This window comes from Galeopterus variegatus, unplaced genomic scaffold (genome assembly GCF_000696425.1).
Source record: "Galeopterus variegatus unplaced genomic scaffold, G_variegatus-3.0.2 Scaffold1568, whole genome shotgun sequence".
Lineage (NCBI taxonomy): Eukaryota > Metazoa > Chordata > Mammalia > Dermoptera > Cynocephalidae > Galeopterus > Galeopterus variegatus.
The window spans coordinates 260,719-278,915 of record NW_007727679.1 but is presented as its reverse complement, the minus strand read 5'-3'; the positions used below and the strand labels follow the sequence as shown (position 1 = coordinate 278,915).

General features: G+C 36.6%; 1 protein-coding gene and 1 pseudogene across 1 annotated transcript in view; one reads left to right on the top strand and one right to left on the bottom strand.

Moving 5' to 3' along the window:
• The window catches only part of KNTC1 (kinetochore associated 1), a 77,844-nt gene that overhangs the window by 48,126 nt on the left and 11,521 nt on the right, over nt 1-18,197 (top strand). Inside the window, exons 40-52 of the mRNA XM_008577708.1 lie at nt 3,129-3,257; nt 4,174-4,290; nt 5,194-5,303; nt 7,467-7,674; nt 9,142-9,231; nt 10,106-10,277; nt 10,362-10,420; nt 10,561-10,777; nt 12,113-12,186; nt 12,420-12,630; nt 12,751-12,860; nt 15,978-16,024; nt 17,417-17,495. Coding sequence (XP_008575930.1) covers nt 3,129-3,257; nt 4,174-4,290; nt 5,194-5,303; nt 7,467-7,674; nt 9,142-9,231; nt 10,106-10,277; nt 10,362-10,420; nt 10,561-10,777; nt 12,113-12,186; nt 12,420-12,630; nt 12,751-12,860; nt 15,978-16,024; nt 17,417-17,495 — 1,623 coding nt within the window. The remainder of the gene's footprint in view (nt 1-3,128; nt 3,258-4,173; nt 4,291-5,193; nt 5,304-7,466; nt 7,675-9,141; nt 9,232-10,105; nt 10,278-10,361; nt 10,421-10,560; nt 10,778-12,112; nt 12,187-12,419; nt 12,631-12,750; nt 12,861-15,977; nt 16,025-17,416; nt 17,496-18,197) is intronic.
• Nucleotides 723-2,187, bottom strand: LOC103594486 (annotated as a pseudogene).

Sequence of the window (18,197 nt, the reverse complement as noted above, 5' to 3'; positions counted from 1 at the left end):
TCCATTGGTCTATTTGTCTTTAAGACATTACCACACTGTTGTGATTACTGTAGCTTTGTAATTTTTTTTTTTTTTTTTTTTTTTTTTTTTTTTTCCGTGTCCGGCAACGGGATTGCAACCCTCGGTGTTGCTCCCGCGCCTCGCTCAGCCAGTGAGCGGAAACCGGTCTGTATGTGGGATCTGAACCCTCGGGCAGGAGCGCCGCCGCGCTTCCCAAGCGGCGCACTTATCCAGTGTGCCACCGGGCCGGCCCATATATTTTGAAATTAGAAAGTGCAAGTCCTCATCAAATAATTTTTGAGCATCTGCTGTGTGCTGGGCCAGGTATTGTTCTTAGTCCTTAAGATATAGAAGTGAGCAAGACAAAGATCCTTCTTTCATGGACCTTACATTCTAAAATAACTGAGATGGTTGAATTTGAGTATTAACAGAGATTGTGAGAAGGGGTTGGATATATTTTGTAGGTAGAACACCCAGGACTTGCTAATGAATTGGGCATGGAATGAGAGAAAATGAAAAGATCTAGGACTAACTCGTAGGTTTTCAGTCTGAGCAATTGGTTGAATAATAGTGCCATTTACTGAAATGGGAGGGTTGGTAGAAAAACAGATTTGGGGGAAAACATCAAGAAAGGGTTTAATTTAAAAAAAAAAAATTTTTTTTAGACATGACATTTTATCTACAATTTCCTGTTTGCTTTACTGAGGGTGTAGTTTCAAAATTCAGTCACCTTCTTCAGCTACAGACTTAGATTCTTCTTCAGCATTTTTTGAGCAACTCTACGAACTTTTTTATTTGCTCAAGGAAGACACATTTCCCCTTTGCAACATGTGCATCTTTGCACCACTTCAGAATGTGTTCTTCACTCAGGACTTCAGCTTTATAAAAAAGCACCACTATTTTCTGGAAGGCTTTCATGAAATGAATGTTGTCATAGCAATACTCCTGAATCTTCAATAACGGAGTCAGCTCAGACTGACCTTGAGTAGTAAAGGCAGCAAGTAGAGGGCTGTATTGCTTCATGTGCTTGATGGCTTGCTCTGCTACAAGTTCCTCTTTTTAGTTCCACTCCACGGTGCTCATTACACTTGACCAAACTATTCCGATGACAACTAGTTCTGGAATGTTGGTTTTTTTCATCTCCTCCTTGACATATAAAATTATATCCTTAAATGTATCACCATGGAACATATGTTCTTGGAAGTTCTTTCTGGAGCTCCTTACGAGCTCCTATGGTTTGCTGATTCTGAACATACTCTGAAAGCTCTTTCAAGCTTGTCTCAGTAAAATACTTTGTGAACTGTTCAACGCTTTGCTTATTGGCAGGAAAAAGTTCCTGAAGGAAATTTTATTTATTTATTTATTGACCGGTAAGGGGATCGCAACCCTCGGCATGGTGTTGTCTGCAACCACGCTCAGCCAGTGAGCGCACCGGCCATCCCTGTATAGGATCCATCCCTATATAGGATCCAAACCCACGGCCTCGGCATTACCAGCGCTGCACTCTTCCGAGTGATCCTGCGGCCAGCCCCCTGAAGGAAAATTTCATCATCAATCTGTTGTCCGTGCTGACTTTCCGAAGACTTGCACTAATACCTTTTTCATTTATCCATGATTTAAAGAGCTTTATGGCAAAAGCTGTTGAAACCCCTTCTTTAACCAAATTCTCATTATAAAGGCTATTAAGAATGGATGCATTAAGCGTTCCATTAGCCAGAAGAACACCAATCAACATAGCCAGCTTGTTCCTCTCTGACTCTGGAAAACCCTTTAAGAATAGCAGCAGCTTTTTTACTTCATCTTCAAAACCTATCTCCAGGTATTTCTAGTGCCTGATTAACTTGTTAAAAGCCTGAGCAAATGCTTGCATAGTCTCTAGGTCTTCTTGTGCTGTGAACACACAGACATTTGTGTGCATCATGTCATCTGCCAGTGTACCACCTGTGGCCAGCATTCCACCAGCCACAAGAGTGTTTCTGCATATCGATGGTAATCAAATTTTGCTCCAGAAGCATCAAGAAACTTAGCTACTGCTTCCAAATCAGTACCAGTTTCAGTTAAGCCTTGAATAATACAGTCTTGAAACTGAGTTGGGTCAAACCTCTCTTTTTCATCTCTTTGTCTGGTTTTAAAATGTTGGCCTGGTAGTATTGGCTTTTGCTGCTTTTGATTATTCATAGAAGACACCTGAATTTAAGGTGAAGAGAAAAGAGCCAGAAATCCCCAATATGGCAACAACTGTGGTGGTGTCTCCTCTGCCAAGGGTTCAATTTTGAATGTTCTATGGTTGAGGCCTTTTTCGTCAGCTCTTGATTAGGCAGTTAGTTATCGATGTTGAACTCAACATCTGTATGTTATAGATGTCAAACTCAGTAGATGTAAATTTGGAAGTCACTGTTGTAAAGGTGTTTTTTAGTCATCGGTACTGGGACCCTATGGAAAGCTTGTGTTAAATTGAACTGCATGAAATGGCTGTTCCTGTAGGTTAAAAACTCAAATATCATTAATCTTATGTGCTTAAACCTAAATATGAAAGAGAATTAAGACCCATATCCAGGTCTTAACAGGAGGAGGGGGAGAATTCAGCAAAGGAGACTATGGAGAAATAGCTAGTGAAACAGAAGGAAAACCAGTAGAGGCTGATCCCTGAACTTTAATGCAGAGTGTGTCGTGGAGGGACAGTTGGTGACTGGAGAGAAAGTAGAGCACTTGGGTTCAGGTGCAGGAGCTGGTAGATTTGGTGCTGGAAGAATTAGGTAGCTGTCACCTGGTGGCTTCTGGTTTCCAACTGAGGCAAAAACTGAGATCATCAGCTGAAAGTAAGGAGAGGGAGGAGATGGGGATTTGAAAAGAAGGGATGAAATAGTCATATAGGAGAGAAGAAGGGAAGAGTTCTGTGTCCTGAGAAATCATTATAGTTTTATAGCTACTTTCTTCAATTTCCAATGGTGACAAAGGGATGTAAATCCTAAGCCACATATTGGAACTATGTTCCTATACATAGCTTTTCATGAAACACTTGTTCTTTCATAGCATCTGTAATTCAGTTTAGTGATAAATAAGCATTGAGATACTTAATTCTGTTTTGATTGTGAAGAATTTGCTTCTTTGATGCTTTCTTCCCTTAGGTATTTAATTGTCGCATGGTGGATCTAGATCTGGCTTTGGGTTACTGCACTCTTTTACCCCAAAAAGACGTGTTTGAAAACCTTTGGAACCTCATCGATAAAGCATGGCAGAATTACGACAAAATTTTGGTATGCCCGATGGAAGCACACCTTCAATTCTTGAAATACCCTCCTATTAAAGATTTGGGGGAAGAAATGAAGTTGGCTTTGCCACTAGGTCTTAAAGATTTAGCGGAAGAAATGCTGATGCAACTCACGTGAATTTTACCAGCTTTTGCTTGACTAGTGACATAGTGGTGAATGTGTATGCAAGTCAAGCATTGTGCAACCCAAAGAATTATGTTTTTTTTATTTCTTAAAATCTGTACGCAAAAATTTTTTTAAAAAAAGGAAACAAATAAAAAGTGAAAATCTGTATGCAGCTTTAGAACCTCCCATCTTATCCTAAGTCTAGGGTATTTGAAATCCTAGTCTCATGGACCTGTTCTTTTTTGTGGGACAAACAATGGATAGAAAATTTCTCTTGGATGTTGTTTTAAAATTTGCCTTTTAGGGCCGGCCTGGTGGCGCAGTGGATAAGTGCGCCACTTGGGAAGCGCGGCGGCGCTCCCGCCCGAGGGTTCGGATCCCACATACAGACCGGTTCCCGCTCACTGGCTGAGCGAGGCGCGGGAGCAACACCGAGGGTTGCGATCCCGTTGCCGGTCCCCGGTCCGGTACGGGGGCAACACTGAGGGTTGCGATCCGTTGCCGGACACGGAAAAAGACAAAAAAAAACAAAAAAAAAAAAATTTGCCTTTTATGGGGATAACTAAAATTTGGCCTTTTCTTGTGAAGGAAAGCAAGACTAAATGTATGGCATCATACAAAAAGCTGAATTATCTAAATATTGTTTAAGAAGTAATTACTGTACAAAACAATGTGTGACATTCTACACTATTATCACAGAAAAAGATTATGACTTACTGTTGGGTTTCATCTAAACAGCATTAAAAAAACTTATTCTATTTGTGATTGAATTTTAATTCTGTTTTTAATTTTTTAGGCAATATCTCTGGTGGGTTCTCAGCTGGCCAGTCTCCATCAGGAAATCGAAATGGGACTTAAGTTCCGTGAACTAAGTACTGATGCCCAGTGGGGTATCCGTCTTGGTAAACTTGGTGTGAGTATTCTTCGTACTGCTGTCATCCATTCCATTAATTACCCGGTTCGAAAATTTAAAACAAAAACCTCATTGTCCTTTACTTTTGGGGAGAATGTATATGTACTGACTCACACATTTTAGTCATATCAAGTAGTACCTACATTGATGCTTTCAAAGAAATAAGTACCTTTTGCCTCATTTTCCGCCGCGCTTCCCAAGCGGCGCACTATCCAGTGCGCCACCGGGCCGGCCCATCTTTTTTCCACATTTTTAAAAAACTAAAAGGGCCCTGACATTTTCATCTGCTTAGCTTTCTCATTTGTAGGTATATATCTAGTATTAATTGACATTTGTGGTATTTCAGGACTAGCCTTTAGCCTCATACTTTTGTTTTTCGCAGCTGTTATTTGTTTAAAGATAACATGAAAATGCATATACAGGTATACCATGCTTTAAGAACTCCTGATAGGGAGAAGTAAATGGCTCTTATTTTTGACTTGGCAAAAGAACGGACAAACAAAACCCTGTTTTCTTCATCAAAAATGTAAAACATCTTATTTTATTTTGTTTGCAAATAGTTGATTTATCAGGAAGGTAACCACTACAGAGAGGGTTTATGTTTTGAAGCCTGATTCCTATGCAGTAATGGTGTTCCACTGACACTAACAACCAGACTTTACTGATGAAGAGGCAAGGGTTAGGATGGACAGGAGGGATTTTTGGACCCACAGCCAAATATACCTCAGATCTCAGAATGATGGTTGAGTTGAGTAGCATGATAAAAATAAAAGCTGGAGGAGCTATAGAAAAATGTTTCTTTATAAAAAAAAGATAGTAAAAAGGGAAGTTATAGTGTTGCCCTTATTCTGATAACTTTTCAGTTTAGAGGGATTTTTTTTGTTTTGCTCTTTTTATTTCTAGATTTCTTTTCAACCAGTTTTCAGGCAACATTTTCTCACCAAGAAAGATCTCATTAAAGCTCTTGTGGAGAATATAGATATGGACACAAGCCTCCTTCTGGAATATTGCAGGTAATTTTTTAAACTTTAAAGGTATTTTTGCTATTAGCTTAACAAAGTGGTGATTTTTACTGTGAGAATACATTAATAAACATGATTATTATATGTGGTCCATAGATCTCTGATGTTTTCTTCTGCTCACCTCCAAACCAAGAAAGTCCAAAGCCAGGTTAAATTCTCTTATGATGTTACCTTTTTAGTTCACTGTTTAGTGTTTCCCAAACTTGCCTCATGATAAGCATCACATATAAGGCACTTGATTGAAAGTATAAATTTCTGGGCCTCGTTCAGACTCAGCAGGTCTGGACTAAGGCACAGGAGTTGGACTCTATCTTTTATAGGAGTTCCAGGTGATTCTTATGATTGGAAAAGTTTGGAAATACTCTTCTGCGTAATTAAACTTCTAAATCAGGTCAACTTAGGGAACAAAGTAATCTTAAATTAAAAGTTAATGAAAAGCATGATTTAGGGGGAATTCCTAATTTCCTATGAAAAACAATTGTAAGTGAATTTTAAAAACTAAGATAAGATGTGTTTTTTATAGATTCATCTTACTGTGACAAGTAGAAATAAATGATTTGCAATTTACACCTGAGATATTTCTACCTAATAATGACAAGAACTCATTTGTTGGCACATTATTGATTTCAAAGTGCTTTTGCACATTTCATTTAATTTTTATAATTTTTATTGTATATTATTACCAGTTGATATATGAGAAAACAAACCCATATTACATGACCTGTTCAAGGTCAAATTATAAGTGATTGCTTCTAAAATACTAAGGGTGCTGTAACCCCCAACCAGTTTATGACAGATTAGTAGAACCTGAGTTATTGATATTGAAGCTGCCTAGTACATTTCCTACACCAGGCAGGCATCTAATTCTTTCTTTCTGTGAACAGTGGGGAGTAGACTAATGACCCTAGCCATTACCATCCTGAACCTACAAGTCAAGGACTATAGGCTGCCCATAGCTCTAAGTAGCACTGACTTAAACTGTTCTTTGAAATAACCAAACCATGCCATTCTTCGATTTGGACTACTACAAATTCAAAATGCAGTACACATACTTTATCTTCTTTACTAACTTGAACTCCTGGTAGATTCTTGTGTGTTGTTTTGTATTATAGAACCCTTTTCTGAAATTTAAATAGTTTTAATAATGTCAAGTTTATTTCACGATCATTCTTGCATGGCATTGATGATTTGTTTTTATATGATCGTGACACTTTTGCCTCAAGCAGTCCACCTAAATAAATTTAGATGACCTTTAGAATATCAGAATGACTTGAAAATGAGGTACTTAAAGCTTTGGTATTTTCAGTTATTCTGTATAGCAAATTAAACTATCATTGTCTTATTAATAGGACCTAAGAAGGCATTTTAATTGTCATTTTGTCTGTACAACCAGATTCCTAATTTTTAAATCTTTTATTTTTTTCTAATTCAGCTGGAACATATTAAAATCAGTCTCACGTAGTCCCAATGCTCAGAGATAACCACTGTTAAAAGAGTTTGGGGTTAGAGCACAGCCTTGTAACACCAAGATCAAGGGTTCAGATTCCCATACTGGCCAGCCACCAAAAAAAAAAAAATTTGCCCTGTATTGGTCCTTTGTCTTTTTCTGTTCATCTACTAACATGCACTTTATAAAATTTTTCAAAACCAGAATTAAAATCTACATACCATTTTGTAGCATGTCATTTAGTTAACAGTGTCTTCCAAGATTAGTACATGTAGATCATCTATGTATTTGTTGAACTCTGTAGTATTCCTTTGCATGGGTAAGTTATTTAACCAGCCCCTTATTGATGGTTTCCAGTTTTTAATTATTACCAACTGTTGCTGCAGTGGCCATCCTTGTATATGTATTTTTGTTTCCTTGTGTGAAATTTGTAAAAGTGGATTGCTATATTAAAGGACAGAAATATTTTCATTTTTATTACAAACTTCTCTCCAGCATTGTACCAGTTTATACACACACTAAGAATAATGTCTCATTTTTAAAAGGCCATAATTAGCTTTGATGACAGATAGTTTGTCTGATTATGAGACTGGACAATGAGGTTAAATTTCAGTGATGGGAGCATGTACCTAAGCATTCTGTCAGAAACTTTGTGTGGACGTGCATGTATTTAGGGAGATCAGTATGTAATTGAATACTTCTTTTAGCACATTTCAGTTGGACTGTGATGCAGCTCTTCAGCTGTTCATTGAAACACTACTTCACAACACTAATGCCAACCAAAGCCAGGGAGATACAAGCACAGAGTCTGCAAAGCAGCCTAATTCCAAACTCCTGGCCAAAGCCATCAAGATGGTTCCTTTACTGACGAGCACAAAGGATTTGGTCATCAGTCTAAGTGGAATACTACATAAGGTAGATGAATAGTGAAATGAATGTATCGGGTCATCTCAAACATCCCTCGTAGCCTTATATAATTTGATACATATTGTAACAAATGGGTGTATAAGTTCTACATTTTTAATGAACTTTTAATTTTTAAATACTAGATTTCTATATTTTTCATAGAGTTTATACAGCAATTTTCTTGTGTATCTTTTTTGTTTTCAAAACAGAAATAATGATTTTTTTCCTGATTTTTGAAAATAGCACACATTCTTTGATAATCAACCTAGAGAGAAAGGTCTAAATCATAAAGGTATAAAGGTATAAAGAGAAATTTCCCTATAACCCCACTCCCTAGCAGTAAAAATGTTAATAGCTTGGTGTAGTGACTATGCTACACTAAATATATTATCCTGTTATACCCTCTTTTTTCACTTAACATGTTACTCATTTTTGATAGATGGATAGTTATTATTCTACTTTATGAATAAAACATACTGTATTTAATGAGCCTTTTGTGGATGGGCATTTAAATTGTTTGTAAATTTTATTATAAATCATTACAATGATTATTATCATACATTTTCTTACTCTTGTCTGATTATTTCTTAGGATATCTTCTGAGAATTAGAATTTTTTTGTTAAGGGGTAGTTTGATGGGGAAATGAAGGTGAATAACAGGGGAAATAAGATTGTAAGACTGCCAGAAATATTTCAGACTTATATTTTGCCTGTAATTCCACCAAAAAATTATATAGACTTGGGTTTGGCCAGTTGCTCAGTTGGTTGGAGCATGGTGCTGATAACACAAAGAAAGACCTAGGGTTCCATCCCTGTACCAGCTAGCTGCCACAAAAAAAAAAAAAAAATGTGTAGACCTGCTCAAATTTTCTGCCCACTTTGTTCATTGTTGTCATTCATATAACTTTAGTTGGCATTTAAAAATTAAAGTAATGGTGTGTGGGCAGAAACAAAGAACAAAGAGAATACTTCCTTTCTTTATAAATATATATAGATGCCACCCAATTAATTCTTGTGTTATAGTATATAGTTAGAGCTAAAACAGAATCCTTTGAGAAACTTATGCTTGGAGGTCCGCAATTTTAGTTATGTCATTTCCAAGAAAAGGTCAATTTCTTCCTGTTTAATTTTTCCATCATAAATGGAAGAAATAGAACTTTAATTTCAAAATCTTATCAAATTAGGAAATTTTGACCATATATTTATTCTTTCTATGTTTTTAGTACCCTAAGAACATCTTTATTAAAACAATATTGCCCTGTGCAGCTTTTTTAAATAGCTTTTGAGACATTTTAAAGCATGTATGTTTAGCCTAATAGAGGTAATTTTAGAAGTGAGAAAATTTCAGTTCATTTATCTAATTTAACATTGTACTGCACTGAGATTTTATACTTGTTATCTGTATTGATGAACATATTGAATAAAACTTATCAGCATGGTAATTTCAAATTTTGATATATTTTTGTTTTTATACAGTTGAATCCCTATGACTATGAAATGATCGAAGTTGTCCTGAAAGTTATAGAAAGAGCTGATGAAAAGATAACCAATATTAATATTAATCAGGTATAGTGAATATATTAAAGGTTCATAAATTATTTTATGCTTTTATTTGGATCATAAATAATATTAGTTATTCTGTGTCTTTCTGTATTATTTGTCCTTTGAGCTCCCTTTAAACTCTGCAATTTAGATCTTTTTCTTCAAAATGAATACAAAAGTAAAAAGATTTTTGTGCTATTTGTATTTTATCACTTTTCTTCATCCTATTTTTGCTGTATTGAGGTGATTTAAATCTGCTGCCCAAGAGTATGAAGTCACTAAAGGACTAATTGTGAAGAATTAAGGCAACATTATTTGACATCTAGCAAGAAAAAAAGGACATGAGGCTTCAAGTTAGAGTCAGCTCTGTGTATTAATTGGTAGCTGCAGGACTCAATTTCATCTTAGTACTTCCATTAACTTTTTAATCATTTCTGAATTTTAGTCATAGTAGCTTTTTATATTTTTTAATTGGATTGGGTTGTTTCACAAAGTTATACAAGCCCCCAAATATGAAATAAAAACATAGAGGGATAAGGGATATAGGTAATTAATTTTAGATCTACTTTTTCTGAATTTTAAATGAAATCAAGTATTTTTGAGGTATATCTCAAACTATTTGAAGAACACATAGAGAATGGCCAAACTCGTTTATAAAACATCTTACCAACAACAGGATATGATTGGATTCTCCTAGTATGATTTCTTTAATCATATGAATTATGCTTTAGAAGAATAACATCAAAGGGAAAACTAGAAAAGGTTTTTGATCATCTTTATGAAAATGAGACTATCTCAGGAATGGAAAACTGTGATGGTATATATAGAGTTAGACAATTTTGGAGCAGTTTAGGATTGGGTTAATTTTACAGGAAAATACCTTTTTATTTTAATATAGGCATTGAATATTCTGAAACATTTGAAGTCATACAGAAGAATTTCTCCTCCAGTGGACCTAGAATATCAGTATATGTTAGAACATGTAATAACTTTGCCATCAGCTGCCCAAACTAGACTGCCTTTTCACCTGATATTCTTTGGCACAGCACAGAACTTCTGGAAAATCCTTTGTATGTACATTAACTTCTTATGAATTTTACTGAATAGCTGAAAATTTTTCTTAAACAAATCATACTCTCCTTTTTCCTTTCTAGCTATGGAACTCAGTGAAGAATCCTTCCCAACATTGCTCTTAATTTCTAAATTAATGAAGGTAATGGGTTAAAACTTTGTAAGATGTTTCTTTATCCTGTAATTAACTCTGACCCCATATAGAAGGACTTTATGCTGCTTTCATATAAAAACTTAAAGGTTAAACACATAAATCAGCCTTAACTTTCCTTTTCTTTGAAGTTCTCTCTGGACACTCTGTACGTGTCTACAGCCAAACATGTTTTTGAAAAGAAACTGAAGCCAAAGCTCCTGAAGTTATCACAAGCTAAATCCTCAACAATGATTAACAAGGAAATACGTAAGATCACTCAAACCATCGAATCCTACTTATTATCAATAGTTAACCCGGAGTGGGCTGTGGCTATTGCCATCAGTCTCACCCAGGATATTCCAGAAGGTACGGATTCTTCCTTTAATTGGGCTTGAAGTGGTTGATGGTGTTGTTTTGTGAAATTGTAGTTAAAAAATGTGGGTTTTTTTGTATTTCTAAGGAGAAGTAGTGTGATAGTTTTAAAATGTATGTGCCTGCTCTCTTTACTCATGGCATTGCTGAATGGTAAAAAGCTCAACTGAAGTAAGCAGTACCCTTGTTTGTTCAGGGTGCAGTGACACAGGCACTCCCCAACTTCTTGGTAGAAATATAAATCAGTGCATACTTCCTAATACCCAATCATACTTTCAAGGATGACTTCTTAGATATTCTCACATAATCAAGCAAGTACACAAACACAGGCACCTATTGCCATATTTTTGGTCTCAATTTCATCTTAGTACTTCCATTAACTTTTTAATCATTTCTGAATTTTAGTCATAGTAGCTTTTTATATTTTTTAATTGGATTGGGTTGTTTCACAAAGTTATACAAGCCCCCAAATATGAAATAAAAACATAGAGGGATAAGGGATATAGGTAATTAATTTTAGATCTACTTTTTCTGAATTTTAAATGAAATCAAGTATTTTTGAGGTATATCTCAAACTATTTGAAGAACACATAGAGAATGGCCAAACTCGTTTATAAAACATCTTACCAACAACAGGATATGATTAAAAAAAATAGGGCATATTTACAAAATGCAGTACTATGTAGCTGATTTGGAAAAATATCTAAGATATAAAGTGAAAACAGCAAATTATACTAGAGTATGTATGGTATTACAGTGGCCCCTCCTTATCCACAGCTTTGCTTTCAGTTACCTGGGGTCAACTGCAGTCTGAAAATATTAAGATATTTTGAGAGAGAGAGACCATATTCACATAGTTTTTATTGCAGCATATTGTTATAATTGTCCTATTTTGTTATTAGTCATTGTTAATCTCTTACTGTGCCTAATTTATAAATTAAACTTTATCATAAGTATATATGTATAGGAAAAAACATAGTATATATAGGGTTCAGTACTATCTGCAGTTTCAGGCATCCACGGGGGTTCCTAGAATGTATCCTCCTTGGATAGGGTGAAACTACTGTATCCCATTTGGGTTAAAATGTTCCTGTACACGCACACAAAACATCTGGAAGGAATATAAGAATCTAGAGAATAGGAATGGAAGCTGAGGAGGAGGGCCTCTGTGGACTTTTACTTTCTACTTTGTATCCTTCTATCCTGTTTAAATTGTTTTTTACAATGAGTGTTCATTTTTATTATTTAAAAAGACTTGTTAATTTGACTAATATACCTTAGCCTGAAAGGGTTAAGATTAGATTATAAATCTTTTTTCTGTCTTTTTAGGTTCCTTCAAGATGTCTAGTTTGAAATTCTGCCTATATTTAGCTGAGAGATGGCTAGAGAATATCCCACCTCAGGTGTGTCTAAACTGTAAAAATGAAGGCTGCTCTTTTAATTTAAATTGTGCTTGCTTAGCATACCTTCCCATCTTGCCCAGGTGCCTAAAATGGAGAAAGAAGACCAAGGCTTTGTGTAGATGCTTAAGTATAAAACTACGGAAGGGAGGGACTGTGATTGATAGAGACAGATTCTTATCCTCACTTGAGATTTACAAAATAAGATTTTCTTTTTGTCTGGAATTTTTTAAAAGGATGAAACACGTGAAAAAGCTGAGGCTTTGTTGAAGAAGCTTCATATCCAGTACCGGCGATCAGGCACAGAGGCTGTGCTCATTGCCCACAAGTTGAACACTGAGGAATACTTAAGAGTGATAGGAAAGCCAGCACATCTCATTGTCAGTCTGTATGAACATCCTAGCATAAGTCAAAGAATTCAGAATTCCTCTGGCAAAGATTATCCTGGTGAGGACAAAACTTTATTTTTTTGTCCAAGAACTATCATTTTGATTACCAGTTTTCTCATATTGAAAACTTGAATTTCTCTTTTTTTTTTTTCTTGTTTCTTTATCTTGAATATCTTAGATATTCATGCAGCAGCTAAAGAAATAGCCGAAGTCAATGAAGTTAATTTGGAAAAAGTCTGGGACATGTTGTTGGAGAAATGGCTATGCCCTTCCACAAAACCTGGTGAAGTGAGTACTCCCTGGCCAAGGGTGTCTGTTGTTGAGTATGAGTCAATGGCCTCGTCTCAAAGGCTACCATGAGGGTATTTCCAAAAGTTCCTGGAAAAATTGAATTGAAACATGATACGAATCCTTCCATGAACTTTTTTTTTTTTTTTCTTCCTAGCCACATTGAGATGTGACATCCTTTTTTTGTTGTTTTTGTTTTATTGTTTTGGTGACTGGCTCGTATATGGATCTGAACCCGTAACCTTGGTGTTGTGAAATGCTCTAACCAACTGAGCTAACTGGCTAGCCCCCATGAACTTTTTGAATACCCCTCACATTTGTCCCATGTAATAAAACCTTCTAATTAGGAGCACAGACTCTTCAAAGAAGGAACTTTCATTCGTTTTAATACCTTCTGAATTTTAGTTTTTCTTTTTGTTTAAATAATGGTTTTTTTTTTGCCTACTTTACCTTTTAATTGATGTTTCAGATGTATTCTTTTTTTTTTTCCCTTTTTGTCTTTTTTCGTGACCGGCAATGGGATCGCAACCCTCGGTGTTGCGCCCGCACCTCGCTCAGCCAGTGAGCAGCCGGTCTGTATGTGGGATCCGAACCCTCGGCGGGAGCGCCGCTGTGCTCCCAAGCGGCGCACTGTAGCGGTGCGCCACCGGGCCGGCCCTCAGATGTATTCTTATATAAAATAAGTGGCCTGTTCTTCAACTCAGATGTGTGTGATTGACTTTTTATTCTAAAGTAATTTTATTTATTTATTTGTTTGTTTATTTATTTATTTACTTATTTAGGTGGCTTGCTGGTATAGGGATCCGAACCCTTGACCTTGGTGTTATAACACCGTGCTCTAACCAACTAAGCTATCCAGCCAGCCCTGAAGTAATTTTAAATGTACAGAAAAGTTGCAAGAATAGTATAAAAGAATTCCTGTATACCATTCACCTAGACCCATCTAATTTTTAACATTCTTCTGTATTTGCTTCATCACTTTCTCTTTGTTATATATACTCAAAATATTTTTCTGAACACTTTGAGAGTAAATTGCACATCATGCTCCTTTACAAACCCTTAATATTTAAGTGTGTATTTCCTAAGAACAAAGATTTTCCCTTGCTTAGCCACAGTATAATTATCAAAATCAACAGATTTAATATTGATACAATACTTGAATCTGTGATCCACCACAAACCCTTAATATTTAAGTGTGTATTTCCTAAGAACAAAGATTTTCCCTTGCTTAGCCACAGTATAATTATCAAAATCAACAGATTTAATATTGATACAATACTTGAATCTGTGATCCACCTTGCTATTTAACCAATTGTCCCAATAATGTTCTTTATAGCAGTTTTCCCCCAGGATCTAGTCCAGCATTATGTTTTGCTTTTATTTATTGTGTCTCTGTTTTAATCTAGAAAATTCCATGACTTTTCCTCATCTTTCATGACACTGACTTCCCCCCCCATATAAAGATGACTGGTGAGGGGATCTTAACCCTTGACTTGGTGTTGTCAGCACCACGCTCACCCAGTGAGCAAACCAGCCATCCCTATATGGGATCCGAACCCATGGCCTAGGTGTTACCAGCACCACACTCTCCCAAGTGAGCCAGCCCTGACATTGACATTTTTGAAGAGTGTAGGCCAGTTATTTAATGAACTGCCCCTCAGTTTGGGTTTGCCTAATATTTCCTCATGAGAAGATTCAGATTATGTATTTTTGGTGTCATACTACATAAATGATATCATGTCCTCTGAGTGTGACATTTGGAGGCAGATGATGTCTTTTTCCCCTTACAGATGATATTTATTTAGATAACTTGGTTAAGGTATTGTCTGTTTCTCTGCTACATAATTACTGTTTTTCCTTTTGTAATTATCGGGGGAAATATTTTGAGGCCATACAACTTCCTGTACAACATCCTGCTGTATTGCTTCAAAACTCCTCCCCACACCACACACACAGTCCCCAGTTTAGTATCTGTTGATGATTCTTATTTGAAACTGTTTTTAGGAACACAGCTCCTAAACTGTGAAGGAACATTGACGTTTTTGAAGGATGCTGGCCAATTGGTTTGTAAGATGTCTCCTGGGTTTGCTGATGTTTCCTATGATTCGATTTAGGGTATATGTTTTTGGCAGCAGTAATATATAGCTGACATGTTCTTTTCAATGAATAACACCAGGAGGCACATCATGTCAGTATTTTAAAAATAGTATCATTAACATCTACAATTTATGATAGGATTCAGCAATCCAAATCAAGAATTTTCTGCAGTTTCTTCTGAATTTTCAGGCAGAATTCAATATGTAGATTCTATAATTTTTATATCCACCTAGGCAGATATCCTTGGGAAAAAAATCTATTTGTAAACAAATAGTATTACTAACATGACATTAGGTTTTTAATCAGTGGTTTTTATATGACTTGGCACAAACATTTCTTAAATGTTTACCAAGAGCAAGGGCTGTGCTTCAGTGGAAACAGGGGTTAGAAGTGGATCTCGGCCACATGGAATCTCTGGATGACTCTTAGAAATCAGCATTTACAGATGTCTTAACTTATACATAAGTCCAATGTGCTAAAATTAAAAGTTCCTTGAGGCCAGGAACTATGTCTATAAATAGCACCTAGCACAGTGCTTTGTAAATCCCAGTAAATATATACTGAATTACTAAATGACATTTAAAATTGATGGAATCCTTTCCTTTTAAAAGTTATCCAGGGCTGGCCAGTTAGCTCAGTTGGTTTGAGTGCCACCTTGTAACAAGGGTTCGGTTCCCCATACTGGCCAACCACCAAAAGTAAAATAAGATAAAAATTATCCAACGAATGTAGCTCCAGGAAGACTGGACTGTTTGTTTCGATGCTCAGGTAGCCCATGTTCTTAGAATTATGCCTGACACATAGTAAGTGCTCAGTAAATATTTTTTGAGTGAATGAATGTGAGTAAACCCATCATTTAAGCAAAAATCTTTTCATAAAGTAATTATTTGCATTGTAAGTTCTTCTATGTAAACATAATTTTATATATTGGGTTTTTCATCTAATAAATTTTCATAAGATGAAAGTTTGTATAGTCACAAACTTTCTTCACTTTTTGACTTTTTTTCTACTTTTTCAAAGAAACCATCAGAATTATTTGAACTTCAGGAAGATGAAGCACTACGAAGGTACTCTTTTCCTTTACTCACATTTGCCTATATCTTGATGCCCAGTAGGAATCTCACCAGTAACATTTTTAGAGGTTGGTTTTTAAAAGACTTTTTTGCTATAATCTGGTGAGTCAGTCTCTTGAGAAGAATCAATTCATTGATATATGGCTATAAGTATCTCCAGTGGAAAAAAATTAGAGACAGCCAAGATCCAGAATTTCTGAACCCTCCATGAGCTCCTATGAATGTTGAGGGTTCCTAGAACACCTCTAGCAGAGAATGCATCTCAAACAAAGGAAAACTCTTTTATTAGCTAGGACTTTGGCCCCAGATTCCTATATGTTCTCTCACACTGGTAACCCAGATATGGCCCACTGGATTCCTTTTACCCTTCTAGCCTAAGGCAGACCAAGAAAGGCATGTTGGCTTCATCTAATGTGCTGAGTCTGATTGGTCATGGCTTGCTCTCTTGAGAAGAATGTATCTGGGCCCAAATCAGAAGAATGTGGTAATCCATTAATGATGCTTGGCAAGGCACAGGAGAGGGCGTGGTGGCACGCGTGCCAGCGTTTCACCATTCCTGGCCTAGACCAAAAGTAGGTCAAGCGGCTGGTGAGGCCCACACCCTCCCTCAGCCCTGGAGATCTGATAGTGAGCAAAGATATGGAAAGACAAACCCAAGAAAAGAATTCCTCCTGGTCTGGAGCAGAGCTGGCCTAACCACCTGCTCCATGCCATCCTTCCCTCTGGACCACCATCTTGTCCTTGCTTAGTCTTTTAAGGGCAGGTAGGTGTGCCTTTGTCCAAGCAAGAGGTAGTGTCATACTGAACCAGCCACATGGGAAGTAGAGGGAAGCAATTCAAAAGGAAAAGGAAGGAATTCAAAAGGAAGAAAAAAAGGAAATCCCAAAAGCATGCTTTGTGCAAAGTCCATACCTTCCTGCCTTTTCCCACTGAAAGCTCCCCCATTCCCTCCTCCAGTCCACTGGATCCATGTTGCCCTTCCCTGGAGGGGGCCAGCCAGCCCTGAATCTGGAGATTGAAATGTGCCACTAAGAAGATCCTGGGTATAAAGCACAGAATCTCCCATGTATAGCATTCAGTGAACTTTACAGCTATGGTTTGTATCAATTTATTAGATAGAATTTAAAGTATCAGAGTTGACTAGCTACTTTATAGGTGAGGAGACTGAGGCCTGGCGTTTATTGTGTATACTATCCTCTTTAGCTATGAAGGAACTCAATAAAAGATTAAACATCCTTTAAGGGAAACAAATATCATTGGCCCATAATCCTTCTGACCTATATTTGGGATATTTAATGACGTTTTCTCTGAAAGAAACATAGGCCTATTGTTTTGGTAATCTATTACTGAATTAAAAAATAATGTAATTAAAAATTTTTTTTCCAGAGTGCTGTATCTCCTTCTGTCTCGTCCGATTGATTATAGTTCAAGAATGCTGTTTGTATTTGCAACATCAGCTACAACTGTAAGCTCTAGAAACTTAATCAAAACTCATCTGTGCATCTCAGCTTAACCTTTTTTCCTTATGTATTTACCATGCTTGATTTCATTAACGGATGATTCAGATAATGTCCACTTACATACATATTCAAAATGCATCTAACTTTATAAACAAAGATTGTCCTGTCCACCAGGCTCCATTTAGTGCTGGCGTCTGTAACAGCTGTGTAGCACCTGTTGGCAATTCCCACAGGTTATCTTCATTCACAGTAATTAACTCCCTGGTCAATCAACATTCTTAATACCAGTGGGCCTGATTGCTGAGAAAAGCTCTCCCCATAGCCTCAAGGCCCTGCATAATCTGGCTGCTTGCTCTAGTCTACCCACTAAACTATGGCTAGACTAAATTTTCAGTTTCTGTAAAGACAACAGGACCTCTTTGGCCTTCAGGCTTTGCATATGGAAATGTTCCACTGAGGCAGCTGGTGCAGAGGGAGAGAAAGGGTGGGGAGCCAGTAGGCAAGTGGTTCTTGGAGAGAAGAAAGAAAGGGAGAAAGTCTAAGATGCTGATTTTAAGTCCATGACAGGAAGAAACAAAAAACCCCTTTTTTTCTTTGCATATTATTAGTTTGTCTTTTAGCCATTCTTTTGAGGAAAAATGGTTTTCTACCAAAAGTGGCTAGCTCACAGCTTAGCTGTATAAGTGCTTTTCCTTGAAAACACCATT